The sequence below is a fragment of the Myotis lucifugus genome, unplaced genomic scaffold (genome assembly GCF_000147115.1).
Source record: "Myotis lucifugus unplaced genomic scaffold, Myoluc2.0 scaffold_27, whole genome shotgun sequence".
In the NCBI taxonomy this organism is placed as follows: domain Eukaryota; kingdom Metazoa; phylum Chordata; class Mammalia; order Chiroptera; family Vespertilionidae; genus Myotis; species Myotis lucifugus.
This window is the reverse complement of record NW_005871075.1, coordinates 1,748,296-1,767,627: the sequence shown is the minus strand read 5'-3', so window position 1 is coordinate 1,767,627 and position 19,332 is coordinate 1,748,296. Positions and strand designations below refer to the sequence as shown.

Genomic DNA, 19,332 nt, shown 5'->3' with positions numbered 1-19,332 from the left:
AAGCGTCACCGGTGCGTTAGCCTCGGGATGCTGCGGGCCAGGCACCCACCTGCAGCCGCATGGGCGGCGGGCTGGAGGAACAGCGCGTCCGGGGCGGTCCGGGCTCTGCAGGTCGGCTCCGGGCGACGTGGGCAGGGGCTGCAGCTCCCCGGTGGAGGTCGAGTCCTCGCCCCTGCGTCTCTGCGACGGGGGCGACCTGGCATCCTCGCTCCGGGCTGGTGACATACAAGACAGAAAGGGTGGCCGTCAGTTCTCGCGGCCGGTCTTCCTGGGCGTGCGCTGCTCCCGGGAAGCCTAGTTCCTTACGGAACCAGCACGGGCCCAGCAGAAGGAAGTGAGAACGGCATGTGCAACCGGCCTGTATGAGAAAAACTCCCGAAAGGGAGGAAAACGGGCGTCCAGCGTGGTCCTCCTCGCGAGAGTCTGCCCCCTGGAGCCAGGCCCTGAGCAAACAGCGCCCCGGGCCCACGGCCAAGGCCCTCAGAGGTGGCGGGAAAGGGCCGGAGGGCGGAGCAGGGAGAGGCGGGCGGGGGGCGCGCGGCCGACCCCACTCGCGGGGGAGACTTACGCGTCTGCGTGGGGGTGGCCCTGCGGCGGCTGCCGCGGCGACTGGGGGTCGACGCCGGGGACGACATGGCGCGCAGAGGACCTCCGCGACACACTCGGGGTCACGCCGCGCCCGCTTCTGGCTGCTCTGCCGCCACACAGACCCTCTCGCAGCGCGCTGCCCGCGTCACGGGGTTACCGGGAAGAGCCCGCTGCTCCGACGCACGAGGGTCCCGGGCCGCACTCGGTGGGCCGCGCTCGGTGGGCTACGCTCCGAGGCCGCGCTCCCACAGCTGACGAGCCTGGCACCAGGTTTCCCGCCAGCCGCGCAGTCGTCACCGTCGTCCCCGCCTCCCGCGGCGCCTCACCAATCACAGCGGCGCTTCCGCGTGGCTCCGCCTCCGAGAGGCGCCACTGCGCACCGACAGGGGGGACGGAGCTCTGTCCGCGACGCCTCGCAGAAGGCGGGCGCAGGCCTCGCGCGGTGCCCCCCCTCCTTTCAGATGGTCTGACCCAGTCCGGGCGGCAGTTTCGCGGGAAATCCGGGACTTCCCCCCAGACCTTGTTCACGCTGGGGCTGGTCTGCACCCGGTCGTTGACCAAGGAAAATGTACTTGTTTATCTCTTAAGCATGTCATTTCTAAAGACGCTCCAAATGCATTTGCACTCTTTATCAGGGGATAAGCTGTAGATCCCGGCCAAAGACCCCAGCTTTGGGCGCGGCGTGGGATTCCTGTTTCTCCCTAAGCTTCAGTGAACGCGCGCTGAGTGTGCCGTGTGCCACACACTCCTCCGCCTGTTAGAACTCTAAGGCAGTTCACTGCTAAGCGGGCCATTCCTACAGGGAAGGGCTCCAGCCCGCCACCAGCCCGCCAGGCCCGCCCCCGCCCCCGCCCGCGAGCCCCGCGCCCGCCCCGCCCCCGCCTGGGAATTCCGCCCCCGCTCTGGGAACTCGGTCCCCCGCTCCGCGAGCCCCGCCCCCCGCCCGCTCTAGGAACTCCGCTTCTCTAGCCCCGCCTCCGCCCCCGCCCCGGAGCCCGCCTCCCTGCGCCGCTACATTTCCGGCGGGGCTGGGGGAGCGCTCTTGGCGGGTCGAGGCTGGCGTCATGGCCGACCCTGCAGGTGGCGTGCAGGGCTCCCTGCTGCAGCTGCAGGAGTCCTTGTCCGCTGCTGACCGTTGCGGCGCCGCGTTGGCCAGTCACCAGCTGATTCGGGGCCTGGGGCAGGAGTGCGTGCTGAGCGCCGGGCCCGCCGTGCTGGGTGGGTACCGTGGGGCGCCCGGTGCCGGGGCGGGGGTGATGCCGGGGTTCCGCGGGGCTGCAGGTTCCCAGTCCCGCGTCTCTCCCGTGGTGTTTTGAAGTCCAGATGTTTGGCTGTGGGTCCTCATACATTCGGTAGCTAGGTATAAAAGGCCATTAGGCAAATGCTTTTAACACCAGAGAAGCATTTTAAAAAGAAAGTTGGTGAAAATGCCCTAAATTTGCCAACCATTGCTATCAAAGTGGGGAGAAAGAACGAGAGTCAAGTGTTTTCTTTCACCGTAATTTGGCCTACACTCACCAGTTTCCAAACTTTTACATTTGTTGTTCCTACTTTTTGAGGAACATTACAGAAGTATAACTGAAAAGTCATGCTGTTCTTTTAACTTTTTAGCAATGCCTGGACGAGAACGTATTTTTTTGTAGTAAAATTGCTTTTTTAAAGCACTTAAAAAATACATCACTGCTTGGAAACGTCTATGATATCCCTTAAAAAAAAAAAAAGCAGAACTTCTCTTTGGTGTGTCTTCTTAATTAAAAGATAGGTGAGATTTTCTTCCTAAGAGGTCGTTGCTAAATGTAGTGGAGAAATAGCCTTAACCAGTTTGGCTCAGTGGATAGAGCATCGGCCTGCGGACTGAAGGGTCCCGGGTTCGATTCTGGTCAAGGGCATGTGCCTTGGTTGTGGGCACATCCCCAGTAGGAGATGTGCAGGAGGCAGCTGATCCATGTTTCTCTCTCATCAATGTTTCTAACTCTCTATTCTTCTCCCTTCCTCTCTGTAAAAAATCAATAAAATATATTAAAAAAATAAATGTAGTGGAGAAATAAACAATACCGTAAACAAGATGCTACAATAGTATCTGTATATTGTCAAGGATAAATTAATGGGGAAAAATTTAATAACTATCAGAATTATGTAAAAAATCTTCCAAGTTTACTCCGAATATTCAATGCATGTCCTTTCACTTGAGAGATTATAGAGCAGTGCATTCGTTTTCTATCGCTGCTTAAAGCAACGCAGGTTTGTTAGTATTACAGTTCTGTAATCAGAAGCCAACACGGGTCTCGCCAAGCTAAAGCAAAGGTACCAGGCAGAGCCACTTTACATTTTGAAGGCTTTTGGGGAGAATTCGTTTTATTTTTCATTCACGTTTTTTTTCTTAATATATTTTTTATTGATTTCAGAGAGGAAGGGAGAGGGAGGGAGAGATAGAAATATCAATGATGAGAGAGAATCATTGATCGGCTGCTTCCTGCACGCCCCCCACTGGGGATTGAGCCCGAAACCCACCCCGGCATGTGCCCTTGACTGGAATCGAACCTGGGACCCTCTGTCCGCAGGCCACCGTTCAATCCACTGAGCCAAACCAGCCAGGGCTCATTCAGGTTTTTAAGCAGAATTCAGGTCCTTGCCATTGTAGTCCCGAGGTCCCTTTTTTCTTGTTGACATTCCTTGCTTGTAGAAGCCACCCACATCTCTTCTGTCTCTGGCCCCCTGCCTCCACCTTTACAGCCAGTAATAGGGGGTCAAGTAACTCTCATGCTAGGAATCTCTCCTGCTCTTCTGTCTTCCCGTGTCTACTCTTCCTCCCTCCAGGGCTGAAGGCTCTCTCATGTGATTACATTGGGTCCACCAGGTAATCCAGGATTGTCTGCCCATTTTAAGGTCAGCTGATTAACACCCTTAAATCCATTTACAACCTTAATTTCCTTTCCCCCTGTAAAGTTAGTAAAATTACAGGTGTGACATATCCACCCATCCTGGTGGAACATCTAGAATTTTGTTTTCCTTGCCTACGTGCATCAGCCTTAGGTCAGCATATTATTACTTAAAAAGGTGGATTCAGAACCATGCAATCCCTTTAGGGTGGGTTGATGGAGTGCTCCTCGGTAGCTCTCTTACCTCTTTTTTTTTTTTTTGTCCAGCATTACAGACTTCCTTAGTCTTTTCCAAAGATTTCGGTTTGCTTGTGTTTGTTCGGAAATCACTTAGCATTGATGAAGTAAGTTGAACATTTTCATTTTTTTTCTTGCATATTCCTTTATGTTGAAGTGACTCTTAATCTTACTCATATTACTACAGTGTGTATTTCTTTTTTTATAGTTTCGTGATTGTCGAGAAGAAATCCTAAAATTTTTATGTATTTTCTTAGAAAAAATTGGCCAGAAGATCACACCTTATTCTCTTGATATTAAGGTAAGGAGGAGAAAACATAGTTTTATCAATATTCATTTTAATTTATGGTGTGAGTTCAACTTGGGTTTTTATTTAATTTCTGTCTTTTTATTTCTGCTTGATTATGTTAGAAATAAAGTGGACTATTCTTTTTTTTTAGATTTAATAAGCTAAGGCCATTGTCAAAAACTATTTGATAACTTTTTTTTACATAGGATCAGTAATGCTTTTATAAAAAGTCAAAATAAGTTATATTTTTGAATTGTGGGGAGATTTCAGAACACTTTAAATTTTTTTTTTTTAATATATTTTATTGATTTTTTACAGAGAGGTAGGGAGAGAGATAGAGAGTTAGAAACATCGATGAGAGAGAAACATCGATCAGCTGCCTCCTGCACATCCCCTACTGGGGGATGTGCCCACAAACCAAGGTACACGCCCCTGACCGGAATCGAACCTGGGACCTTTCAGTCCGCGGGCCGACGCTCTATCCACTGAGCCAAAACGGTTAGGGCGATTCATATTTCTTATAGTTCATCTTCTCTTTGACAACAGTCTGAAAAATTTGCCTGTTTTATGCCCCCCATTCTCTTTCAACATGCTTTCCCTAAGGTTTCCTCATAACTTAACTAAGGAACTAGTAATCATAAATTAAGTTGTTGTTTATTAGACTTATTTATGCTTTCAACAAGTGCCGCATCTTGAAGTAAGTTGTTTTTATTTGTCCAAATTTGCTTCTTCTTCTTGGATGCTCAGTGTTGATGAAGAAGTATGTATCTAGTTTATGGTAATTTATAGGAAGTTTTTTTTTCCTATATAATAAAAGCCCAGCAGCATGACAGGTCGCCCAGTTGTTATGACACTCCCTGACCCCCAGGGGGCAGACGCTCAACCCAGGAGCTGCCCCCTGGTGGTCAGGGCCCTCCCACAGTGGGACCCCTGCTTGGCTGACTGGTAAGACCGGCCCCCCCCAAAAGGGGCGGATCCCCCCGGGTCCCCCCCCCCCCCCCCCCCCAGTGCTCGAATCCCATGCATTGGGCCTCTAGTAAATTATAAGTAGCTCTAATATAGAAAATGGTTTTAATGATTTAGCAGTCTTTTTTTTTTTTTTTTTTAGCAGATTTTGATTTTATTCTCTTTTGACTTCTAATCTTTCTCGATTGGAATCTTAATATTTAAAAACATTGTCTCAAGGGTAGGAGTGACATTTATAGAGTACTTCATAGTTTACAAAGTTCTTTAATGTGTAGTTTGCCCCTTAATATTTAGCAAATCTTTGTTATATTCATCTCTCTAGTTTACAAGTTAAGAAACTCACCCCAGTCTTGGCGCTAGGTTGCCTCCTTCCAAAGCTCCTGCTGCTTTCATTGCACTGCACTGTAGAGTCCCAGCCATTCTTCTCCGAATTGCTTTAGTTACCTTTTTTGTTTTCCATTCTTTCTTTCTTGATATATGGCAACAAGTGCTGTGGGAAATACAGAAAGAGTAATAACTTTAACTTTTTTCTTTTTATCCTGGTGGGTCCCCATCGATTTTGTTATTTTGGTTATTAATATTACCCCCATTGCATATTGCATCAGTGTTTTCAGTAATTTTAATTCTGTATATTTATATACTCTGATGTTATTTTTAACAGCTAAATAATAAATTGTGTTATGGCACATATTGGTATTACTCTTCTCAGAGATGTAGTTTTAGATCTTACTGACTTTTTGGTATGTCTTCTTTTAAAACCTAGAATACTTGTACCAGTGTTTATACAAAAGATAAAGCTGCTAAATGTAAGATTCCAGCCCTTGAACTTCTTATTAAGGTAATTTTATATTTCTAAATACATGCATTCTATATTAAACATATACCTTAAAAAACTGAAAATTGAAATTTTGGGTTAGAGATATTGGAGGATAGGCTCTAATGACATTTCTGTGTGGATAAAATGCACGTTTTCCAATCATCATCTAACAATACTTTGGTATTTTGTTCTCAGTCTCTTCTGGGTAGCAAAAGAAGTATTTGCGTTTTGAGGAGAATGAAGGGGAAAATAACTAAGACATTTACTGCTCCTCCACTACTTTCATTACCCTTTCTCTTAAAATTGCTAAGAATTGCCAAAATATATCTTATTGTATCTCTGAGTTTTTTCCTAGAACCTTACCATGAGAATGGGTCTGTATATTGTATTTCAGTAGTCATTGGGACTCTCTCTCACTTGTATGTCTCTCTTTGATGGATCTCTCTTTTTGCATCTCTATTTTAGAATTCCTTCGGGTCTTGTTGGTCCTTAAGTGCCTCCAAGAGAATGGTTTTAGTCATGTTCCTGGTTTCTTGGAAAGTAAAATTAAGTTTACACCCTATTCCCCTTTGTAACTCCTCTCTGTTCTTATATCACCACCTTAGCCCCTACCTATCAAATAGTCTGAGAGACCAAACATAAGTCCCCTGGAGACACAGGATTCTGGAACTTTGCTGTATACATACTTACTTAGGTAGTTGATGCCTTTTCATTATTTTCCTCTTGAGCCAATGCTTATTTGTATTTCTTTAGTTACTTCAGACTTTGAGAAGTTCTAGACTCATGGATGAATTTAGAGTTGGGGAATTATTTAGCAAATTCTATGGAGAACTTGCATTGAAAACAAAAATACCAGATACAGGTGAGATGCATTTAAATGTTATTTTAAAATATTTTAACAAGTTAACATTAAAAATTATTAGTATAAAACTTAGGTTTGTCTCTGTCAAGGTACTTACATGTTTTATAGATGAATCCTTTTTTGCTGAAAATAAACCAAAATGGAAACCTACAAAAACAATGTGTAAAGACTTCTGCTTATAAAAATTTTAATCTTTATAAATTGATTTATTTAAATATAAATCTCACAACACATGTCAAATGTAATTTGTTTATGATATTAGATTTGCATAAAACTTATCAGGAAATATTCTAGTACATAAAACTAGATTTTTGTATGTTTTGCTTTGAACTAAACATCCTCTCATTTTCTTATTTGTAAATTTTTGTTATTTATCTAAATGTTATTTTATTTTTTTGAGCTCTTTTTAAGTTTATATTTTAGTTAAATTTACATATTTATATTATATTCTGGAAGTAATTACATGCATTGTTAACAGTAGCTGTATTTTTAAATGTTATTTTAGATCTTTATTTACCTAAAATTTATTTTTCAGTTTTAGAAAAAATATATGAGCTCTTAGGAGTATTAGGGGAAGTTCATCCTAGCGAGATGATAAATAATTCAGAAAAACTGTTCCGGGCTTTTCTGGGTGAGCTTAAGACCCAGGTATGTAAACTTTATGATATTCTGCTTCCATAGATTTGGTTGTATTTTTCTTTTTTAATGGTATCTTCTTAAAACTTTCCTTTTAGATGACATCAGCAGTAAGAGAGCCCAAACTACCTGTTGTAGCAGGATGTTTGAAGGGATTGTCATCACTTATGTGCAACTTCACTAAATCCATGGAAGAAGGTATTGCTTAACTTCACTTGATTCTTTATTCAAAAATTGTAGGTCTAAAATAAATTGCCCATTTATTTTTTGAACTTTTAAACCAATTTTGGATTCACATGCAGTTGTGAAAAATAATACAGAGAGATTATGTTTGTTCTTCACCCAGTTTTGGCTAGTGATATAGTATAATAGCACAACCAACATAATTGACTTTGAAAAAAATCTACCGACCTTATTCAGGTTTCACTAGTTTTATGTGCATATACTTTTATATCTGGATTTAGTTCTGGGCAGTTTTATCATGTGTCGCTTTGTGTGTGCACCCCCACAGTCAAGATACTAACCAGTCCATCACCACAAGGATCCTTCCTGCGAACCTTTTATAGCCACATTCACCTCTCCTTCTTCCCCCTTCCTACTGTAACCACATCTGATCTATCTTCATCTTGAATTTTGTTATTTCAAGGTTATATAAATGCACTCATGATATGTAACTTTTGTGGCTGGCTTATTTCACTTAGCATAATGTCTTCAAGGTTCATCCATGTTGTAATATGTATCAGAATTTCCTTTTTAATGCTAATACTCAATTTTATGAGTATATATACTACATTTTTTAACCTATTTATACATCAGTGGACACTGGGATTGCTACTACACTTTCACTATCTATCTATATATAAAAGCCTAAGTGACTGTTATGACCAGAACAAACGGAATGACCTGTCAACCAGTCGCTATGACATGCACTGACCACCAGGGGAAAGACGCTCAACGCAGGAGCTGCCCCCTGGTGGTCAGTGTGCTCCCACAACCAACCTCCTGCAGCCGGCCAACCTCTTGGGGTGCCTCCCCGTGGCCAGCCCCGATTGCTGGCCAGGCTGAGGGGCCCCACCTGTGCACAAATTTGTGCACCGGGCCTCTAGTCCTATATAATAAAAGGTTAATATGCAAATAGAACAAATGGTGGAACAACCAGTCGCTATGACGCACACTGCCCACCAGGGGGCAGACACTCAACACAGGAGCAGTCCCCTGGTGGTCAGTGTGCTCCCATAAGGGTAGCGCTGCTCAGCCAGAAGCTGGGCTCACGGCTGATGAGCGCAGCGGCAGAGGTGGGAGCCTCTCCCGCCTTCGCGGCAATGCTAAGGATGTCCGACTGACAGCACTAAGCCTCAGTTGGACATCCCCCATGGGCTCCTGGACTGCGAGAGAGCACAGGCCGGGCTGAGGGACCCCCCGAGTGCACAAATCTCATGCACTGGGCCTCTAGTTGTGAATAATGCTGCTGGAAAATGGGTGTGCAGATATCTGTTGGAGAACCTGCTTTCATTTTTATTTATTTACTAGAGGCCCGGTGCACAAAAATTTGTGCACTGCGGGGGGGGAGTGGGGGTCCCCCAGCCTGGCCTGTGCCCTCTCGCAGTCTGGGACCCCTCGGGAGATAACGACCTGCTGGCTTAGGCCTGCTCCCGGGTGGCAGAGGGCAGGCCCAATCCCTAGGTGCAGCCCCTGGTCTGGCTCAGAGCAGGGCTGATTGGGGAGTTGGGGCGCTGCCCCCTGTCATGCACAGAGCAGGGCGGATCGGGAGGTTGCGATGCCACCCTCAGTCATGCTCAGGGTAGGGCCGATTGGGGGGTTGGGGCACCGCCCCCTGTCACACTCAAGGCAGGGTCGATGGGGAGGTTGTGGCGCCACCCCCTGTCACGCACAGAGAAGGGCCAATCGGGGTTGGGGCGCTGCCCCCTGTCACTCACAGAGCAGGGCCCATCAGGGGGATTGGGGCTCCGTACCCTGCCACGCACAGAACAGGGCCCATCAGTGGGTTGGGAAGCTCCCCCTGTCATGCACAGAGCAGGGCTGATCAGGGGGTTGAGGAGCTCCCTCCTGTCACTCACAGAGTAGGGCCGATAGGGGAGTTGGGGCGCCGCCCTCTATCACCCACAGAGCAGGGCCGATCAGGGGTTTGGGGCGCCGCCACTGTCACACTCAGGGCAGGGCCGATGGGGAGGTTATGGCTCTACCCCGTCACACACAGAGCAAGGGCATGTGTGTGTGTGTGTGGGGGGGGTTGGGGCGCCGCACCCTGTCACACACAGAGCCGCAGGGCAATCAGGGGATTGGGGAGCTCCCCCCTATCAGGCACAGAGCAGGGCTGATCAGGGGGTTGGGGCGCCTTCCCCGTCACGCACAGAGCAGGGCGGATAGGGAGGTTGTGGCCCCGCCCCCTGTCACACACAGAGCCGCAGGGTGATCAGGGGGTTTGGGCGCTGCCCCCTGTCATGCTGATCCCGGTGCTGGGAGGCATATTACCCTTTTACTCTTATAGGATAGAGGCCTGGTGCACAGGTGGGGGCTGGCTGGTTTGCCCTGAAGGGTGTCCTGGATCAGCGTGGGGGTCCCGCTTGGGTGTCTGGCCAGCCTGGGTGAGGGGCTGATGGCTGTTTGCAGCTGGTCACACACCCTTAAGGGTGGGGGTCCCCACTGGGGTGCCTGGCCAGTCTGGGTGAGGGGCTGAGGGCTGTTTTCAGGCTGGTGGGTGCCTGAAGCTCCCAACCGCTCCTTTTTTTGTTTTTTGTTTTTTTTAATTCTGGGCCAGCTTTAGCTCTGAGGCTTGGCTCCAGCTCTGAGGCCTGGGCTGCTGAAAGCAGGTATCTGGTTTGTTTGGGTTCTATAATCGAAACACTGTTTCAACTCCAGCTCTGATATCCCGGCTGGATGAAAGCAGGTTTCTGGAGTTTGTTTAGATTCTATATTTGTAACAGTGTTTCAAACTGCAAGCTCAGAGGCCGGCAGCAGCAGGCGGGGAATGTTGGCTTCCTCCGTCACTGAAGCAAGCAAGCCTCATGTTTGCTTCAAGCTGCCTGGCTGCCGGCCGCCATCTTGGCTGGCAGTTAATTTGCATATCGCCCTGATTAGCCAATGGGAAGGGTAGCGGAGGTACGGCTAATTACCATGTTTCTCTTTTATTAGATAGGATTTATTTATTTATTTATTTTTATTGTTTTATTGCTTTCATTTTTAAAATATTTTTTTATTGATTTCAGAGAGAAAGGGAGAGGGAGTGATAGAAACATTAATGATGAGAGAAAATTATTGATCAGCTGCCTCCTGCACAGCCTTCACTAGGGATCGAGCCCAAAACCTGGGCATGTGCCCTAACCAGTGATCGAACTGTGACCTCCTGGTTCATAGGTCGACCCTCAACCAATGAGCCTCGCTGGCTGGGCATGGATATTTTTTCATTGATTTCTAGAGAGAGTAGAAGGGAGGGCATAGGGGGAGAGAGAGAGAAAAAGAAACATTCATGTGAGAGAGACACATTGATTGTTTGCCTCCTGCACATAACCTGACTGAGGGTGGGATTTGAACCTGGAATCCAGGTATGTGGCCTTAACCGGAAATCGAACCATTGACCCTCTGGTGTGTAGGCTGGCACTCTAACCACTGAGCTGCATTGGCCAAGGCAAGATTTCATTCTTTTTTATGACTATTCCATTGTGTGTCTGTACCATCTCTACTTTGTTCATTAGTCTATCGATGGCCACTTAGGTTGTTTCCATATCTTGGCTATTGTAAGTAATGCTGCAGTGAAGATAGTGATATACAGTGTATATGTCTTTTTGAAATTGTGTTCCGAGTTTCTTTGGATAAATACCCAGAAGTGGAACTGTTGGGTCTTTCTTTGTGTCTTGTTATAGCCTTTGATTTAAAGTCTACTTTGATGATGTAAGTATTGCTACCACAGCTTTTTTTGTTTCTGTTTCTATTTGCAGGTGATATCTATTTCAGTTCCTTTTCTTTCAGTGTGTGTGTCTTTCGATCTTGAAGAGGGTCTCTTGGACCCAGCATATGTATGGGTCTTGTTTTTTTTTATCCATTCAGGCACCCTATGTCTTTTGCTTGCAGCATTTAATCCATGTATATTAAAGGGTTTATTGATAGGTATGTAGTTATTACCATTTTATTCTTCATATTTTTTAATCTTTTTTTTCTCCTTGCTAAAGGTGTCCCTTTAACATTTCTTGTACTACTAGTTTGCTGGTGATGAACTCCTTTACCTTTTTCTTGTATGGGAAGTTCTTTTTTTTTTTTATTGTCTAAAGCTTTACATATGTCTCCTTTTTCCCTGGTTGACTCCCCCGCCCCCTGCACCTCGGGCAAGCCCCCACCACCCCGTATGGGAAGTTCTTTATCTGTGCTTCGATTGTAAATGACAGCAAATATGGTTGTAAGTCCTTGTTTTTCATCACTTTAAGTATTTTGTGCCAATTCCTTCTGTCCTGCAAAGTTTCTGTTGAGAAATCAAATAACAGTCTTATGGGAGTTCCCTTGCAGGTAACTGTCTTTTAAGATTCTCTTTTTCTTTAACCTTTGGCATTATACTTATGATGTGTCTTGGTGTGGACCTCTTTCGGTTTATCTTGTATGTCTATTTCCTTCACCAGGTTAGGGAAGTATTCTGTCATTGTTTCTTTTTTTTTTTTTTTTAATATATTTTTATTGATTTCAGAGTGGGAGAGAGAGAAACACCAATGATGAGAATCATTGATTGGCTGCCTCTTGCACACATTTTACTGGGGATCCAGCCTGCAACCGGGCATGTGCCCTTGACCAGAATTGAACCTGGGACCCTTCAGTCCTCAGGCTGACTCTCTATCCACTGAGCCAAATGGACTAGGGCCTGTCATTATTTCTTCAAATAGGTTTTCAGTTCCTTGTTATCTCCCTCCTCCTTCTGGCACTCCTGTGATTCCAATGTTGTTATGCTTGATGTTTTCCCAGAGGTCACTTAAACTACCCTTATTTTTTAAGGTTCTTTTTCCTTTTTGCTGTTCTGATTGGGCATTTTCTGTTACCTTGTTTCCAAATCTCTCATTCCATACTCTATACCAGTGATGGCGAACCTATGACACACATGTCAGAGGTGACACGCGAACTCATTTTTTTGGTTGATTTTTCTTTGTTAAATGGCATTTAAATATATAAAATAAAGATCAAAAATATAAATCTTTGTTTTACTATGGTTGCAAATATCAAAAAATTTCTATATGTGACACGGCACCAGAGTTAAGTTAAGGTTTTTCAAAATGCTGACACGCCGAGTTCAAAAGGTTCATCATCGTTGCTCTATACCATCTAATCTATCAATTTCATCTAATGTATTATTCATTTCACTTATTAGATTCTTCATTTTTAACTTACCTTATGTTTTCTATCCCCTTTTTTAGCTGTTAAAGTTCTCACTGAGTTCGTTGCACATCCTTATAAAAAGTATTTTGAGCCCAGCCAGCATGGCTCACTGGTTGAGCATTGGCCTAAGAACCTGGAAGTCACAGTTCAATTTCCGGTCAGGGCACATAACAGTCATATGGGTGTTCCCTTGTAGGTAACTAACTGCTTTTCTCTTGCTGCTTTTCAGATTCTCTCTTTGTCCTTAATCCTTGGCATTTTGATTATGATGTGTCTTGGTGTGGGCCTCTTTGGGTTCCTCTTATTTGGGACCTTCTGTGCTTCCTGGACTTGTAAGTCCATTTCTTTCGCCAGGCAGGAAAAATTTTCTCTCATAATTTCTTCAAATTTTTCAGTACCTTTCTCTCTTGGCCTTCCGGCACCCCCATAATGCGAATGTTGGTATGCCTGAGGTTGTTCTAGAGAGGCTCCTTACACTGTCTTCATATTTTTGGATTCTTTTTTGCTCTTCTGATTAGGTGTTTTTTGCTTCCTCATATTGCAAATTGTTGATTTGATTCTCAGAATCCTCTACTCTATTGTTGAATTCCTGTAAATTATTCTTTATTTCAGTTAGTGTAGTCTTAATTTTTGACTGGTCCTTTTTCATGTCTTTGAATTTCTCACTGAGATCCTTGAATGTCTCCTAAGTCCCTTGAGGATCTTTTTGAGTCCCTAGAAGCTCTCATTAAGATTCTTGAGCAATAATAAAATAAAATTTAAAAAAAGTGGAAAAAAAAAGATTATTGAGCAACCTTAGAAACATTGTTTTGAACTCTGTATCCAGTAATTTGCTTGCTTCCATTTCATTTATTTCTCTTTCTGGCGATTTCTTCTGTTTTTTCATCTGTGACATGTTTGTTTGTCTCCTCATTTTGGCTGCTTCCCTATGTTTGTTTCTTTGTATTAGGTAGAGCCGCTATGTCTCCTGGCCTTGTCTAATAGGTGTCCTGTTAGGCCCAGTGGCTCAGCCTCCCCAGACCCTTGAGCTGGGCACTCGAGGTACGCCCCTGTGTGGGCTGTGTGCACAGTCTTGTAGTTGAGCTTTGATTGCTGTTGGCCTCACTGGAGGAGTTGACCTCCAGGCCAGTTGGCTGTGAGGAACAGCTGTGACTACAGTGGAAGAGCTGCTGTGCACCTCTATGGAGCAAGACTTGCTTTAGAGGGGCTTTGGTGTTCACTGAGTCTGCCCTTTGAGTGTGGTGCTTGTGGATGTGTAGAGTTGTAATCTGTTATGGTCTGAAGCTGTCCAGCGGGTGCACTGGCTCTAGGGCTTCCAGAGAGGTGCAAAGTCAGCCACTGCCTGGGACCACCTGGCAGGAGCTACCAAGCGATCTGCAGATGGCTGATACTTGTATTGGGCTTGGAGGTGCCCAGGTGAGGCCAAGCTGTGAAGCAAGGCAGGCTGGTGCTAGTGCTGGGCCTTGGGCCTCTTATTGATACGTATGGGGCATGCTGATGCTAGATCAGGGGTGGGCAAACTTTTTGACTCAAGGGCCACAATGGGTTCTTAAACTGGACCGGAGGGCCAGAACAAAAGCATGGATGGAGTGTTTGTGTGAACTAATATAAATTCAAAGTAAACATCATTACATAAAAGGGTACGGTCTTTTTTTTTTTTTAGTTTTATTCATTTCAAACGGGCCGGATCTGGCCCGTGCGCTGTAGTTTGCCCACGGCTGTGCTAGATGCTGCTTGTTTAAGAGATTTTAGGAAAGTCTGAGCTCTGAGTCAGGACAGGCTATTCATATGGAAAAGCATCTGCAAACTGCTTGGGCAGGGCTGCAAGTTGGCTGGGGTGGAGTCTCAGGGAATCACCAGGGCAGAGCAAACAGTGTGGGCCAGGCTGATGGAAACTCAGATATGGCTGCCAGTCCACTCTGTGGTGGGGGAGGTCTCAGTATGGGAACAATGACCCCTGTGAGCACCTCTGTCTGGGAGAAAGCTGCCCCCGAGTTCCTGCCCCAATGCCAGACAGTCCAGTTCCTCCTCGGATGTCCTTGGCTTCCCTAATGCCCCTGCCAAGTGCTAGAGCTCAAAGGGAGCAGGACCATGTAAATTAGTTTGCCTGCCTTTTAAGAGGGACTGCCTGAATCTGGTTTTTAAGCTGGGTGGGATGGGAAAGGACAAGATTTCAGGCAAAAACCTGAACCTATAGAACATCCAAGCTTAGATGTTTACTGTGCAGTTGCATGTGTAAAACCGGATCTTGCAAGACAAATTAGACTTCAAGGTACAAATTAGGAAGTCTTCAATGTAGAGATAATATGTAAAGCTATGAGTGTGAGCAAGATTAGCTAGAGAGCAAGAGCAGAGAGACTAAGGCAAGGATATAAGGAGAATCTGGACGAGGGAGTGTGGTACTGCCTTACTCTGGGAGGTGTCTGAATGCAAAGAAACCAGAGTGGCAGCTCAACAAGGGCCGCTTCAGTTGAGTATGCTTGTAGAGGAAGCAGTCCATGGGAAGGAGAGATGGGCACAGGAGAGTGGACAGGGGAAGCAAAGCCTGGGAGAAGGCATGGAGGCTGAGAAGGCGTTCATTCCCACTGCTGAGCACTCAGGCCCTTGAATCCCTGGGCTCCACTATGTTCACAAAGCTCACTCATTATAGACCAAAAGTGCCTGGTGCCCTGTGTCTGCACACTTCTGTGTACACTGTCACTTTCTATTGAATGACCTTTTTCCCAACTGGTGTACCTATTCTTTTAGGTCCAGCTCAGGTGCTTACCTTGCCTATAAAGCCTGTCTTGAATGCTCACTGCCGGAAGAAATCTTTCCTTGTTTTGTATGCCAAAGTAGCTTTTTTTTTGTATGTCTTTCATGGCGTTATCCTCCAAACATGCCAGTGTTTCTCTCTGACCCCTTCACCCTCTATCACATCTGGGCTGTGTTTTCAAATATATCAATCCTGGCAATCAAAGCACACAATTCTTGAACCTTTGCTGTTTGCAATTCACTGTTACAGGAGCAGAGAACTCAGTGATGAATAAAGCATGATTTCTGCACAGCTGCAGTGACTCCTCTTGGGAGACAGTTATACAAATAACTGAGATGTCAATCAGGCCAGGATTAGAGCCTCAGAGTATAATTGGTTGCCTGTTTTATCTCCCCTTTTAGATAATATGTTTACTAAGGTCAAAGATCATATTTTCATTATTGTAATTCCCATAATTAGTTGGCTTTTACTATGTGTAGAATAAATGCTTGGGCATATTGGGGAAATAATAATGTGTTTGACCCTCTTTAATTCTCCAAACATCTCTAAAATAAAATATATAGTGCCCCCTTTTACAGATAAGAACACTGAGGCTCAGAGATTATCTAACAGTTTGTAAGTAAGTTGAAATATAAACTTATGTCTTTATTATTCCAGGTTTTCTTCTTACTTTACTGAAATAATAATTGTGCAGCAGTAATAATAACTTGCAGCTCTCTAGTTGAATTTAATGATAGAAGTTGTTATTCCTGAATTTACAAGAGACTGTTGGGGTTAATATAGATGTCAAGCTGTCTGAAATAAAGTTGTTACTTGTAAAGTCATTTGTGAGGTTTGTCAGATGATAATGTTATGATTTATAACAGAGCTTCTTTTCTTTCCCCAGATCCCCAGACTTCAAGGGAGATTTTTGATTTTGCATTAAAGGCAATTCATCCTCAGGTGAATTAATATTATTTGAATTCTTTTACAGTTGAGACTTGTGATTGTCAAACATTGATGGTAATTTTTTTTTTAAATAGATTGATCTGAAGAGATATGCAGTGCCCTTAGGTAAGATTCTATATTTAATGAAGTAGAATAATTTGTTATTAAATTAATGTCTTTAGTAAACTTTTACTTAAACTACAAATGAAAGTAAATGTAGCTCTAGGGCTGATTCATGCCCTGAGCCTGAGGCTGACATGCCATAAGCAGTTGGTCTAAGGCAGAGGTCGGCAAACCGCGGCTCGCGAGCCACATGCAGCTCTTTGGCCCCTTGAGTGTGGTTCTTCCACAAAATACCACGTTCGGGTGCGCACGAACTTTACTTAAACTTTACTTAAAACTTTAAGTAAAGTTTATTAAGTTAATTTTAGGGAACGTTGTGGAGGGGCCAAAGAGCCGCATGTGGCTTGCGAGCCGCGGTTTGCCGACCACGGGTCTAAGGGAAAAGAGAGGAGAGGAGAGAAGAGGGGAGGGCAGAGAAGGAGAAGGTAAAGTAGGTTAGGACAGGAGAAGGAGGGGAGGTTTTGGGGGACTTTGTGTTTAGTACACATTTTGGTTGACATGGTCACACCTAGATTACATGATTTAAAAAAATTAGAGCATAATTTAGGGCATACAGATGGTTTGCTCCTACTTCTGAGCTTTGGGGGTAATTGGCGAAATCATGGACCTGTTGATTCAAGTGGAGGATAGCGGCATTTGAACTCTGATCAGGACCTTAGGGCATTATAGTGCAATGATACCGGGTCTTCATGAGTAGTTTTAATTTTGACATGTACTGAAGCCTTCTTGGTTCCTTGTTGTGCATTTTGTGGTCCTATTTTAAATACAATGATATTTGCATTTGCAGCTGGCTTATACTTATTTACCCTGCACGCATCTCAATTTAGCACCTGCCTTCTGGACAACTACGTTTCTTTATTTGAAGTCATGTCAAAATGGTGCAGCCACACAAACGTAGAATTGAAAAAAGCTGCACATTCAGCTCTGGACTCTTTTCTGAAACAGGTACTAAAATTTAACTAACATTTAAAAATATTTTTTCCATGCAAAAAAAGTAAATTCCAATCTTGTGCATAACACATTTGAAAAATAAGTACAAGTTGATTCATTAGCTTCTGTAGTATTTAAAGGAAAAAAGCTTGGTTATTAATCAGTCGTCTGGATAGCAGCAGGATTGAAAGAAAGCTAGGAAGATAGCAGATGTGATCAGGGCCTCAGAGTCAAGAGTCTTCAGAAGTGGTAATGAGGAGGGGAAGGAAAGAATGGCTAGGATGTCTGGCCTTCTTTGAGCCAGAGAGATCCAGGTGGGGATGAGGAAACACATCTCCCTAGAGGTGAGGGTCAGCTGTTAAGTAAGGTGCTTGTGTTTGTGTTACTTCAAGAACAGGGAGAGCCCATTTGCTCTTGGGTGTTTCCTGCCTATTGATTTCAGAGAGAAGGAGAGATAGAAACATCCACAAGGGAGAAACATTGATCAGCTATCTCCTGGATGCCCCCTACCAGGGATTGAACCCACAAATCGGGCATGTGCCCTGACCGGGAATTGAACCAGCAACCTCCTGGTTGGTTTGATGTTCAGCCACTGAGCCACACCAGCTGGGCTGGTGTTTTCCATCTAGATAGAATGTGGTTGAGCCTGCAAGTTTGGAAACATGTCTCAGTTGGCTAAAGAGAATGTGCTTGGGATTGTGGTTTAGAGCAGCGGTCGCCAACCTTTCGGACCTCACGGACCAGCAGTGGTCTGCGGACCACTGGTTAGCGACTGCTGGTTTAGAGCATCTGACGGTGTCTGGAAATACCTGCTGTTCAGCCTGGCTGTTACGGAATTAGATTTCTTAGGTTGGCTTTGAAGGAAAAGTGGAGGGTCACAATAAAAGTTTTGTTTGGAGCAATGTTATAAGTGGTAGTTAAATTTGAATGTTATAAGTGGTAGTTAAATTCACATGAAGACCAATTTGAACTTTGACACAGATAGTTTTCCATTATAGGGATATATCATGGTTTGTTTATGGACATTACATGGTTTCCAGTTTGGAGCTGTTTTAACACATTGTTTGCGGGTAGTTTTTATCGCGCACTAACAGGTGGCTCTACTACTTACAGTCAACGTAAAACGTATAAATACGTTTCCCGCATACAATGCGTTAAATGAAATAGCGAAGAACATTTGTGACCAAGTATTTTGGGGACATACTTTTTCATTTCTCTTGAGTAAAAACCTACAAATGGAATTGCTGTGTCACATGGTTTTTCTTATAAACTTTATAAGAAACTGCTGAACTCTTCTCTTCTCCAAGCTGGTTGTACCATTTTACATTCTCACCAGCAATGCATGATAGTTTCAGTCACCCCACATCCTTATAAACTTCTGGTATTGTAGGTCTTTTTAATTTTAGTCCTTTTTAAAAGAATTTAATTGTTCAGGGTATTACACATGTCTTCCACTTTTTCCTCTTTGCCCCACCCCAGGCCTTCACCACACTATTGTCTGTGTCCATGGGCTATGCATATCTACACTAATAAAAGAGAAACATGGTAATTAGCGTACGACCGCTACCCTTTTCATTGGCTAATCAGTGAGTATATGCAAATTAACTGACAACCAAGATGGCGGCTGGCAGCCATGCACTGAAGCGAGCAGGGAGGCTTGATTGCTCCAGTGACTGTGGACTCCAACGTTCCCCGCCTAACTTGCCGGCCTCTCAGCTGTAACTCTAAGCAACTATGTACTATGTTGCAAATAAGAAGCTAAACAAAACCCCAGAACCAGCCGGACTGAAAGCCAGCCGGACCGCAAAATTGTATCGATGTTTTCAGCAGCGAGGCCTCAGAGCTAAAGCTGGCCAAGGATTAAAAAAAAAAAAAGAAAGAAAACAAGGAGCGGTTGGGAGCTTCAGTCATCCGCTTCCGGAAAACAGCCCTCAGCCCATCACCCAGACT

General features: G+C 44.8%; 2 protein-coding genes across 2 annotated transcripts in view; one reads left to right on the top strand and one right to left on the bottom strand.

Moving 5' to 3' along the window:
• The window catches only part of MCM4 (minichromosome maintenance complex component 4), a 16,828-nt gene extending 15,958 nt beyond the window's left edge, over positions 1-870 (bottom strand). Inside the window, 3 exon segments of the mRNA XM_014453669.2 lie at positions 50-101; positions 103-215; positions 569-870. Of these exon segments, the coding sequence (XP_014309155.2) occupies positions 50-101; positions 103-215; positions 569-635 (232 nt within the window). The 5' untranslated portion in view covers positions 636-870.
• Positions 871-1,623: 753 nt separating this feature from the next.
• The window catches only part of PRKDC (protein kinase, DNA-activated, catalytic polypeptide), a 187,828-nt gene continuing 170,119 nt past the window's right edge, over positions 1,624-19,332 (top strand). The window contains 10 exon segments of the mRNA XM_023751911.1: positions 1,624-1,806; positions 3,735-3,811; positions 3,913-4,005; positions 5,723-5,797; positions 6,530-6,638; positions 7,174-7,286; positions 7,373-7,472; positions 16,289-16,344; positions 16,425-16,455; positions 17,240-17,397. Of these exon segments, the coding sequence (XP_023607679.1) occupies positions 1,653-1,806; positions 3,735-3,811; positions 3,913-4,005; positions 5,723-5,797; positions 6,530-6,638; positions 7,174-7,286; positions 7,373-7,472; positions 16,289-16,344; positions 16,425-16,455; positions 17,240-17,397 (966 nt within the window). The 5' untranslated portion in view covers positions 1,624-1,652.